Below are 12,519 nucleotides of genomic sequence, written 5' to 3'. Positions count from 1 at the left end.
CATGAAACACAATTTTCCTCTATTTCTTTAATGCTTCCTCTCCTACCACTATCATGACCCCAATTCTACCTTGCAAATCCAGCTGGACCAGAGCATGTACACAGGTACAGATAAGAGCTAACACAGGGAATCCAGGACAGATAAACCCCTCAGGACCAATAATGAGTAGCCATACCAGGAGGGTAAGGGAAATGTGGGGGGAGGAAGGGGAACCAATCACAATGATGGACATATAACCCGCTCCTAGGGAGACGAACCACAGAAAAGTGGGTGAAGGGAGACAGTAGTTGGTGTAAGACATGAAAAAGTATAAATTATCAAGGGTTCATGAGGGAGGGAGAGTGGGGGCGGGGGGAATGAGTATTGTTAGGGGGAAATAACCCAACAAGTAGGGTATTTTCTGTGGTAAATATCAAGACTTTAAGCCCTGGGTTATCTAGTGCTATTATGTCAGAAATATCACAAGGGAGTAGTTTCAACAAAGCTTTTCTGTCTATAAAGCTAGAAGTCTGAAGTTAGGGTGCTAGCTCTAGGGAAAAGCTTTTTTCTCTGTGGACACCAAGGGCTCAAGTAGAAAGAAATGTTTTGAAAATGATGATGGCAACATATGTACAAATGTTCTTGACACAATGGATGGAAGGATAAATTGTGTTAAGAGCTACAAGAGCCAAATAAAATAATAAAAAAAGTAAATAAAAGCCTCCTAAATCCCTGATTATACAAATAGTTTTTTGTCCTCAAAATGATCAACTGAGCACGAGTAATGACAATGGATCACAGACTTGGAACCATGATCTGTTCTAGGGCCAAAGGTTACAGAAGAAAACCTTTTTGCTCCCCACTGTAGTGAGGCCATTTGCATATCGAGCATGCTGAGATCTAACAGCTCTTATAAAACAGTGTCTCATAAGAAGAACGTGGGGTGGCGTGCAGGTAAGTGCTCCAGAGGCAGCACTACTTCCCAAAGGTCCCAACCTTGAAAATGCAATGGTGCATGTTTGTTCTGCATGCACAGGGTTGCCATGGCTAGGAATCAACATATGAACAAATGTCTTCGCATGATACAGACGTGTTGCTTCACCCAAAGGAAGAAAACTGCTCATGTATCTGGGTATCCATTAATCACTTACATTTTCCTTATTTATAGACGAACTGCACAGTACATCTTTCTTTCTGTGGCTGTGGTCCAAAGAATTCGGAGTGCTACACAGCAGCTGTGCGTATAAGAGAATATTTCTGTGAACATCTAGCATTTTTGAGCCATGGATGAGTTAAAAACCCTTTGCCTTACACCCAAGAAACAAGCCCAAACTCAAGGAGGGGCTACTCACTGTGCTGCCTTTTATAAGATCCTGATGATGATTCCTGTAGATCAAAGCAAACTACCAGTCAGCTAAGCCCCAAATATTGTTCCATCTTTTTTCAATGGCTTAGAGCATCTCAACTTTTCCTTTCTTCAATTAACTGTAGGAATCCTAAACTTTTATCTAGTTGATATCTCTTCTAATGCCAAAAAACACAAGGAGCCCTGCTGGAGTAGTGGATTACACATTGGGCTGCTAACCACAAGTTCAATAGTTTGAAACATGAGGCTTTCTACTCCTGTAAAGATTTAGTTTTGGAAACCCAAAGAGCAGTTCTACTAAGTCCTATAGGGTTGTTATGAGTCAAAGTTGACAATAGCAGTGAGTTTGTGTTGAGTTAATGCCAACAAGTAGGGTATTCTCTGTGGTAAATATCAAGACTTTAAGCCCTTGGTTATCTAGTGCTATTATGTCAGAAATACCATGAGTAATTTCAACGAAACTTTTCTGTCTATAAAATTAGAAGTCTGAAGTTAGGGTGCTACCCGGTTTCCCCGAAAGTAAGACATCCCCCGAAAATAAGACCTATTTACAGTTTTGCCTCTTGCTGAAATATAAGGCATCCCCTCGAAAATAAAACCTTCCCGAAAATATGGCCCCCAAAGCTACTATAACCCTGGACTGTAGCAGCGGGCCGCTGCACAGCTCACTGTTGGCCACAGCACAGCCGGATCAGATAGGAAGTACAAGGTTTCTTTTAATAAAACAATAAATGTGTACCGTATTCTTCTTCATAGAAAAATAAGATATCCTCTGAAAATAAGACCTAGCGCATCTTTGGGAACAAAAATTAATATGACAGTGTCTTATTTTCGGGGAAATAGGGTAGCTCTACGGAAAAGCCTTTTCTCTCTGTTGGCTCTGGGGAGTCTTTGTGCCCTGGTGATCTTCCTGTGGTGGCACCCCCTACCTCTGCTTACTTCTCTAATCTGTCCTCTCGTATCTCAAGATTGCTTTAAAATATACCTGATGTCTAATTATATGTAACAAGGAAGACTTTTTGCCCAAATTGGATTAAAACCACAGGTATAGGGTTAAGGATTCTGGGGTGAGCACAACCGAATCCACAGCAAGGCCTCAAATTTCACTGGTATGATCCTATGTATGGATACATCAAAGATGAATATGTCTTCATCTCCTGCAGACACAATAATTGTTCCTCCCTAATTTTCCAGTTTAACTAGTAAGGATTAATATACATGAGAGGGCTTCAAAAAGCTTATGAAAAACTTTTTTTAAATTTCCAGAACATGTGAAGCCCATTTATGGGATTTCTATAAGGGAACATAGGATTCCATTCAGTTTACATGGGTTAGAATATTTTAAGTAATTCAAAGAAAATAAAACCAATATAAAGTGAAAAATTTTCACATCTCATATGTCATATGAGTGGTATTAAAGTGGCATTTAATTCACACTGAAGGTCAAAGTTCCAAAAAGTTTAAAACAGCCTAAAGGAAAGCTTCTAAGCGCCAAGCTCCAAACTCCCAGGATTGAGTCAATTCTGGATTGAATTAAGATGAATTTACATTCCTTGAGTATTGAACATTAAGAACTCCAACAAGAACCCATTATAATAATAGGATACACTATAACATGCTTAGTATGTGCAAGGCTATTTTCAGTTTATTCTTATAATAATAAGAGAAAAGTGCTATTACTATCTTCATGTTATATGTAAACAACCTGAGGTTCAATAACGTTGAGATTTGTCCAGAGTCATACCTAATGTACAACAGAGCAAAACACTGCCCGGTCTTGCACCATCCTCAAGTTGAAGATTTGCTGGGCCAGTTAAATTCAAGGCAGAGGAGTCTGTTAATGGTGACTACTTTTGAGATTACAAAAGGTATGTTGATAGATTTTCTCAAAGGCACAGGAGCTTATTAGGAAGAAGCTTTAAGAAAATTGAAAAAAGAAAAAAAAAAAAGAAAGAAAGTTGAAAACTGTATTGGGGAGGAAAAGACCAAGAAAGTTGAGCCAAATAAATTTTTTTTTCAATGATGCCAATAAAAACCTAAACTTAAGCACAGCATTTTCCTTCATTTCTAAAGATAACACAATAATTGTATGAAATGGCTAAAATAAATAACCTTCACTTCCACAACATCATTTAGGTCTGAGAAACTTAAGCCTTTCAAAGGAAGAATTTAAGGCTGGATGCTTCATTTATACCCAGAGTAAAACACTATATCCTGCAATGTCTATATAAAATCCCCACAATCAATGCTGTAAAGGCATAAACTAAGCAGAACTTACACTCCAGTTAATTGCATTTCCTGAGGTTCTGAAGAATCCAAATGACCTGTAATCAGATACAATGGATCAGTAAGAGGAATTATTCTTATCCATGCACCCTGTCTTTCTTTTAATCTTCCACGTAATTTTCATTCTATTTCCATATCATACCATATTACTTTCAAAAACTGATCTCTTGAACACATAGCCTCCCCCATAAAACCCAAAACTCATTGCCATCAAGTCATTTCCAACTCATAGTAACCCTTTGAGTCTAAGTAGAACTGCCCCCATGGGTTGCTGAGCCTGTAGATCTTTATGGGAGTAGACAGCCTCATCTTTTTACAACAGTATGACTGGTGGTTTAAAACTGTTGACTTTGTGGTTAGCATAAAACATAGCCCACTAAGCCACCAGTGTGGGGGAGGTCGGATGCTTATAGGCATCCTCCCTGAAGGCAATCGCTGCCAGACTGCTGTCTCGCCCCACCACAGGGGTGGGCCTGCTGCCTACTGCTGGGGACAATGGACTATTTCTCCCTGGAGCTTGCAACCTTTAGCTTGGTTCCTGTAGGTGGGGTTTACAGCCTACTGATAATGGTTCCTATGGAGAGCCAGAGAACAGGTCAAAGTTAAGCTGCCATCCTAAATCTAGGATCCACCCATCTTGTCACATGTATACCCCCAATCCCTCCTCTTCCTATTGCGTGTATGTCCCTAGACCACCTGCTCTTATTGCTGTATAACCTATGGTGCAACCCCTTCCTGTGACATGTCTTTACCTGTAATTAGTGGGCTTGCATGCCCCCAAAAGATACATAGGCCTGGATTAGCAAGAGATCTTCTCTCACCCTCTCTTTCCCCCATCTCCTTTCCCTTCTCTCTTCCCCCTCTCCTCTCCCTTGTTCCCTTTCCTGTCTTCCTCCTTCCCTTCCCCCTCTTTCCACGGGGCTGAGGTGAGAATGCTACCATAAAATGTGTCTGACTCCATTGTTTGACTCTTCTATCGCTCATGCTCTCGATGACTTTAATATAATACTTATATATCTCAACCATACAATTGTGCTAATTAAACCCACGATTAGTGGTGGGGGTTGGCTCCCCCCACCTCATACTACACACCAGGGTTCCTGAGCCTACCCAAATTAACTGAAAATTAATAATGTGCATATGTCACCAAAACAAAAAATGCTGAGAAGCAGTACACTGTGGAGACTTGCCTAAATAGAAACAAAAGCTTATCACTCAGAAACTGAATTTAGAACAAGTCCTAGATGACTGACTAGTAAAACATTCTCCTTTTTAGGCACAGACCTATGAAAATATGTAAGTAAATTTTTGCTGACAAAGTATTTTTTAAGTTGGTGTCTCAGCCTCCGCTGAGATTAGACAAGGGCACAAAATTCATGCCTCAACTGCAATACTTTGATGCCCACCAATCAGTCAATAAAATGTCCTTCGGCTGCTGAGATTCCTATTGATGTTATCACCTTTCTCTTCCTACTCTTCTCAGAAATCCTCTAGGTACTCTCACCATCTTCCATTGCCATCCTACTAGCCTGTCCTCTCCTACATTCCTCCTACTGAGGCCCTTCACTTCCTTAGCCCTACCCAATTCATCAAGGTCTGTCGAAGTGGTAAGCTGAGGGACACCCGTGGCAGACAGCTCCCCGCTGCTAAGGTTCGAAAGATCGAGGCAACGTTTTGGGGTTCCTCTGTCAAGACATAATAGAACATCAAAATTCCCGTTAGGCTATAATATCTTTAAAAGGAAAGATCACATAATTCTCATTTGTAACACTTCTCAGTCCCAACTCAAGAACGACACTACAAGAACAGAGCTGAATGACTCCATAAGGCTTCTGGAGTGCTAGAGTTTTAAGGCAGCGGTTCTCAACCTGTGGGTCGCAACCCCTTTGATGTGTGTGTGTGTGTGTGTGTGTGTGTGTAACGACCCTTTCACAGGGGTCGCCTGATTCTTAACAGTAGCAAAATGACAATTATGAAGTGCAACAAAGATAATTTTATGGTGGGGGGGAGTCACACAACAGGTGGAACTGTATTAAACATAGTGGCATCACAGTTAATCAAGAACAGAGTTGAGACTTAAACCCTTTTCTTAAAATCAGGATTTCTTCTTTTCCCAACAGTTTTACTAGCATATAATTCAATAGTTCAGTCACATCAAGAAGAGTTCTGCAATCATTTTAGAACATTTTCTTTATTCTTGCACTCATCGTTATTAGCTCCCCACTTCCCCCAACCTCCCCTGCCATACCCCTAGGGAATCATTAATCCAGGTACTGTCTCTACAGGTGTACTTATCTTGGATCTTATATACAGGAAAACATATACATATCACATAAAGGATATTTTATAAGCAAACAAGAAACTGTCTACATAAGCACAGGAGATACAGTGTGGATAAAAAAGTAGATTTACCCAGACGAAACGCTTAGGTTTCCCGAATCACCAAGGAGTTGGCCCACCGGAGTTCTCGGGAGATCTGGATCAGTGCTAAAAGAAGTCTCTCTCTGCAGCAGCAGGTTTAACCTTTTCCTCTGACGGAATCGAAAACCAGGCCCGGAGCCAGGGCTCTCCTCCTTACTTGTGGACGGGAAGAGATGAGCAGACATGGTCTCCGAGTTCTCACCGAGAAAAAAATAAACCTACAGGGAAGAAAGTCACCCCATAGGTGCATCAAGGGAACATCCGTGCTGGCGCAACTAGTCCCACCGTCTACAGCAGCAGCCAGGCGGATCAGTGTTGGAGGAGGGGAACCTAACTTACCGAGAGGCAACTCAGGGCTTTAAAGATGGAACGCAGAGGGAGTTTACGCCTTTTGCCTTGTTCCAAGACACACGGCTCCTGAGTCCTGAGCGGAACTCCAGGCCCCAACTCGCGCTAATCCCTATCAAAAGCTTGGGGCTTGCGTCTGCGGGGTCCGAACGGGACCCCAAAGAGGCAAAGGGGTCTCTGTGCCGCTGGGGTGTGGACGGCTCCCGGCCTCACGCGGGTTGGGGGTCTGATTCCTGCCTTCCAGAGAAAAGGATCAGACAGCGAAGCCTCGAGCAGAAATAAAAGTAACAATCTTGGGAGAAGCGGCAATTCACCGGGCAAATATTCTGTTTCTCGGGTGGGCAGGCCGATCAGGCTTCTTTCTGCAAAGAGCGGCACTCTCAAAACAAGAACACCAACAGCCGTACGCCTGGATCGTTCAAACCTTCCACCTTCCCAATAACCTATCCACGTCTGGCTCCAAACGCGTCAGCCGATCCGCGCGCCCGCCAACAGCCCCTCAGCCAATCGTCTGACTCGTACATCAACCCAGGGCGGGAGCTCGCTGGGGAAGAGGGGTTTTGCCCCACCCTGCCGCCAAAGTACGATAACGATTGGCCTACCAGCTGGGTAAGCCCCGCCCCACTGGGAGCCTGTAGCACCACTGGCTGTTCCTGTGGCCAATCGCCACCCTTTCTGCCGTCTCCCACGCCCTAGCTCCACCAACCCCGGGACATTTAAATTGAGATCCATCGTTGAAATAACGGGGGAATTGTGTTTAGTTGGGTTTGGGGTGCAGTTATTTTCTTTCTGCTTTCTAGTGCGGCTTTGTGGACCTTCCCTTCTTAGTTTTTGCTAGCTGTCCGCTGGAGATGGAGCATCTGCCGCCGGTGAGGCAGGTGTTGGAAAGAGACAGGTGCCTATGGTTATGCAAAGCGGCGTCAACCCCCTTCCCAAAGGTTTGGTGACCCTAGGGGCAGCATCTCTGAGACGCTAGAAGATTGTAAAGGGAAGTTTCTTTGCCGGGCAAACAAAATTGAATCACTGCTTGCCATAATCCTTATCACAATTCAAAGATTTCCAAACTTTAGTTGTTATGGAAATTTGGCCCCACTGAAGCAAAAGGAGTCCTAGCGGTTCAGTGGTGCAGTGCTGGGCTGCTCAGGGTCGAAAGAGTTTGAACCACCAGAGGCTTTGTAGGAGTAAAGACCTGGAAGTTTACCACCTAAAGTTTCAGCCCAGGAAACCCAATGGGACACTTCTATTCTGTCAGAGTTGCTGTGAGTTGGCATCCACTCCACAACACACAGCAGATGATGTTAAATTACCCATCATTTGGGGGATTTGCTTTAAGTTTTAAAGTTTAAAATAAGTGCGAAGAAGACATGCAGAAACACGATAGGCTACAGGTGTTAGGTGACAGATACACAAGAACTAATCTTATTAGTTCTTGCCAAAGTTTAATGTGCATACTGGTCACCTGAGAAGCTTGTTAAAATGCAGATTTTGACTCAAACGTCTGGGTTGGGACCCAAGATTACAAACTACTAAAAAAACTCTTAGATAATGCTGATGCGGTTAATCCTGAGACTATCATCCTTTGAGTAGCATGGCATTGTGCTAATCTCTACTGTTGTGTAGGTTTGAAGTTTTCCACGATAAAGATGTTTAAAATAACAAAAGCTTTGAACTAGTTCCCTGCAGTTTGACCCCTGCTGAGAATTTCCATTTCCACCCCAGATATACTGAATCATAAAAGGAGCTCCGGTGGCATCTTAGGACTGCTAACTGCAAGGTTGGCAGTTCAAACCCACCAGCCACTCCTCTGGAGAAAGATGAAGCTTTCTGTCCTAGTAAAGAGTTACAGACTTGGAAACACTAGCGTCCTAGTCTGTTCTATGGGTCTCTGTGAGTTAGAATAGGCTAGATAGCAGTGGGTCTTACTGAATCATAACGCACATTTTAACAAGATGCCCAGATGTATATATAAGAAACATCTGGGGGCTCTTACCAAAATGTAGATTATGATTCAGAATATGTGAGATGGAAAAGCAACTTCTCAGCAGGTGGGCAAATGAATCAGTTTGAAGCCCTGAATATTGTCTTGGAAGCTCTTGAAAATGCAAGAGCCCCAAATTCAATAGGTCTAGAATGGGGCTCAGGAATGATCAAGGCTATCTAGGGTGCTATCAATGCAGATGTTTTACAGACCATACTTTGTGAAACATAAGTCAGAAATGCAACTTTTATCTTGGGGAAGCAGTAAAGCAGAGCTACCACCTTAATCTGGTGTCAGGATCTTGATGGTGGTGGCTGAGAAACATTGTAGTCAGCTGGTTTCTACCCTAATAGACTGCCCCTACATTTACAGATTCGACTTCCCTGGAAAAGACGTGTGTGAGGAGTCTTTGTCCTTTAGGATAGAGATGGTGAGGGTGGGAGTCAACACAGAGCCATGCCATCCCAGGCAAGTCTGAAAATCAGATGGGCTCAGAGAGTATGGGGAGCGGTGGCTCTGCTTTTTGATACTATCATCACATTTTGTGGGACACCCTGTACTTCCCACAGGATGGAAAGTAGAGACAGATGAGGTTGTCCCTCAACGGGGACTGAAGTAGATAGATTATGGCAAGTGCATGCCTAGCTAACAGTACTTTCTGCTGCAAGTCCCCAAGTAAGTGTAATTGTGGGGTGGTCACAGTAAGAGGGTCAACCGAGTTGCTTTGATTCAATGTCAGAGGATGGAACAATTCTAGGATCTGAGTGTTTTGGGTGATCTCACAAAGTTGTAGAATTACTAAAACTAAGTTTCCTGCAATCTAGTTCTAATGTGTTCATCCCCCCACCCCCAGTAGAAGTTGTCACACTTGGCTTATATAACTTTAAAATAGTTTTATTGTGGTGAAATCCATGTAATATTTCAACAATTTTATTTCAACCTGTAACTCAATCTGTAACTCAGTGACATTAATTACATTCACCATTGCTGTGCAACAGTCATCATGATCTATTTCCCAACATTTCTCATCACCCTTAACGAAAATTCTGTTTCCATTAAACATACCCCTATTTTCTTCCTCACCTACTTTGCCCTTCTGTATGGCTTTGCAAAGCTATCTATTTCCTACAGAGTTGATTTTCCTTCCAACCATTTTATCCAAATCTCCTTATACTCTTCCTTGATTTGACAATTGAAACATACACACTTGCCTAATTACATGAGGTTTACATGTACTCATATAAATTGAATGTATGAAAAGGTAGAATGTATGTTAAAGGGACGCTAAATAATGTCGGGGTTTTTCTAACGGTCATTTTATTGGGTTTTTTTACAGCTCCTATAACATTCCATACATCAATTATATCAAGCATATTTGTACATATGTTGCTATCGTTATCTTTGAAACATTTACTTTCTATTTGAACCCTTGGTATCAGCTCCTCTTTTTTCTCTCCTTCCCCCACCCCTACCCCCTCGTCACCCATTGATAAATTATTATTTTCATATCTTAACACCAACCGCTGTCTCCCTTCCCCTCACAGTTTCCGTTGTTTGTCCGTAAATGATGTCTTCTATGTCTTCCTTGATTTCCAAGACAATATCTTTTACCCTTTCCATAAGAAAGACTATCAGAGAAGCTGCTATTTAGTCTGAAGATCTATAGTTTTTGTTGGATTGAGGGCCCTGATTTTACCCATTCTCAGAGAATTTCTAACTGGACCCCTGATATTCTGTGCCGAGAGAGCTGTCCCTGCTCTAAAGGGCCTCTTTTCACATTGACCTCAAGGTGATCCATATTTGTTGTTGCCACAGTGACAGCCCAGCCTTCACCCTGAAACCCCAAACAAGGACAGGAAATACAACCATCACTTCTGGGATGCCCAGATCAAGCAGTGGAGAAGAGCCCCCATTCCTGGGACCCACCTAGCCAGCCCCTGGAGGGCAAGGGGCCTATTGGGTATGTTCATATTTCTGGTTCCTTCAGTGAGTGGGCTGAGCTCTACATCTCCCACTTTGCAAAGGTTTGTCTTTCACTGTGTGCAAAGAGAAGACCTGAATGAAAGGCAAGTTCTCTGACTCTGCTGCTTTCCTAGGCGAAGAACAGAGAGTCTTTTAGAGCCAATGAACTCCACCCCTTTGGATCCCTTGTTGAAGACTGGCTCCAGGCCCTGGTACCTTCAGAGAATCTGGGAGAAGACCAGGTAGTAAGTATCCTCTACTGAGACTTATCAGAGCAGGTCAGAGAAGAGGTCTAGTCTAGCCTATTACCCAAACACCAAACTCACTGCCAATTTTGAGTCATAGTCCACCCTATATGACTCGGTAAAACTGCCCTGTGGGTTTCCAAGACTATAAATCTTAAAGAGATTAGAAATCTTCATCCTTCCCCCCAAGAGCAGCTGGTGATTTTGAACTAACTTTGGGGTTAGCAGCCCAACATGTAACCCAATGCCAACCGGGCTCTTAGTCTAAGCCATAGGGCACAATTAACATGGAGTTGAAGGCAGCAACACAAGAATCAAAGAATGGAGCAGAAAAATACCAGGACATACTCTAAAAAACATGAGAATTAAGAAGAGGGTAGAAGATTTAGAAAGAGCCCTGGTGGCAATATAGTAAAGCACTTGGCTGCTAACTGAAAAGTCAGTGGTGGTGGTTTGAACCCACCCAGTGGCTCCATGGGAGAAAGACCTGACAATCTACTTCTGTCGGGATAACAGCCTAGAAAACCTTGTGTTGTTTTTAGGTGGGGTTGAGTCAGTTCTGATACACAGTAACTCTATGTACAACAGAAGGAAACACTACCTGGTCCTGTACCATCCCCACAATTATGTTTGAGCTCATTGGGTTTTATTCTGTTACATGGGTGACTATGGGTGACACCCTAACAACAAGGAGTTTTAGCTACATTTAGTAATGGGGGCAAGGTCTGGGGCTATACTGGGTGCTATTTTGTACTTGATGAAAAGGTCTCATAACCTTCCTTTGAAACGAGGCTTGAAATCTGATGTAGATGTATATTTAAATGTCTTCATTTCTTTTCAATGTTTTGCAAGTGAGTCAATGCTAGCTTAACTTCCTTTACTCAATCATTTAACTTTTGAGGGTAGATGACAGTCAAAAGGGGAGGAGGAGAGGATGGCAATATAGCCTAGTGCTTTATGTGGCAAGGCGTTAGTGCCCCAGGACTGATTTTTAAAACCATCTTTGCCCACCACTTAAGCAGTTACTTAAACTTCTTGGGCTGTTCGATTTATCAAACAAGGAACGTAATTTTGTCTCTTTGGTGATTGTAAGCAACAACAGCAAAATATGAGAATGTACATTTAAATTATATAGCACAGTGCCCAGCACATACCGTTTTACTTAAATGTTTCACAAATTATTAGCAATCATGTCTCCTGTGCTTTTTCACCAGGGGGAAATAAACAATGCAAGGTAAATCCCTCTCCAACTTTCTTGTAAGTTCCTCACTACTACTCTGCTGTTCTTTTTCAGTTTGCTGAATTGCTGCTGGCTCCTACTGACCACATCTATTTACCTGACTGACACTTGAGTGGGGCACAAATATTTAGAGAAAACAGATATCTTTCACGGGATTTGTTGCTAAGTGTAAATAGTGAAGGTGACTTGCACTACTACCATTTCCCAATTAAAAAAAGAAAACCTAAAACTCTGCCGTACAAAGGGCACAACACACAGGCATTATTTAAAACCCCTCCTTGTTCCATCTGTTTGCCTGTCTCGTTGAAGGTAACTGAGACTCAAATTTACCTGGGCGTCAGAAACCATCTAATTGTTTCCCAACCTCTTCACCTGCTACTACATTCAACCTCTTTTAAAAAGGGTTTAAACTTCGGCCAAGGTGGGAGGTGGGTAGTGCTGGAAGGGGCTTAAATAAAAGGCGGTTTTCTTCATCCTCAAGAGGAAGTAGTGCCATCAACATCTTTGCTCCATCTGCTTGCTTCCTCCTCCCCCTGCCCAATTAAAAAAAAAAAGTGGTTCAGATGTAACCACTGTAACCCTCCACCTCCACCACCACCCACCCCCAGCAACTGAACCGCCTATGATGTCATAATCACAATCCCATTACCTCATCCTGATGGGAGGGGGTTGGACATAGAGGGAGCAGCAGGGG

The 12,519-nt window shown here is 42.7% G+C and overlaps 1 protein-coding gene across 1 annotated transcript in view; it reads right to left on the bottom strand.

The window, feature by feature from the left end:
• CDC25C (cell division cycle 25C) overlaps nt 1-6,491 on the bottom strand; it is a 31,212-nt gene extending 24,721 nt beyond the window's left edge. Inside the window, exons 1-6 of the mRNA XM_045285009.1 lie at nt 6,392-6,491; nt 6,044-6,270; nt 5,213-5,316; nt 3,624-3,669; nt 1,332-1,365; nt 1,131-1,214 (exon numbers count right to left, since the gene is read on the bottom strand). Coding sequence (XP_045140944.1) covers nt 1,131-1,214; nt 1,332-1,365; nt 3,624-3,669; nt 5,213-5,316; nt 6,044-6,237 — 462 coding nt within the window. The 5' untranslated portion in view covers nt 6,238-6,270; nt 6,392-6,491. The remainder of the gene's footprint in view (nt 1-1,130; nt 1,215-1,331; nt 1,366-3,623; nt 3,670-5,212; nt 5,317-6,043; nt 6,271-6,391) is intronic.
• Nucleotides 6,492-12,519: the final 6,028 nt, after the last annotated feature.

The sequence above is a fragment of the Echinops telfairi genome, unplaced genomic scaffold (assembly GCF_000313985.2).
Source record: "Echinops telfairi isolate 266 unplaced genomic scaffold, ASM31398v2 ScPeMD7_7469;HRSCAF=8507_1, whole genome shotgun sequence".
Classification (NCBI taxonomy): Eukaryota; Metazoa; Chordata; class Mammalia; order Afrosoricida; family Tenrecidae; genus Echinops; species Echinops telfairi.
Note: the sequence above shows the minus strand (reverse complement) of the source record. Positions and strands in the feature narration are given on the sequence as shown.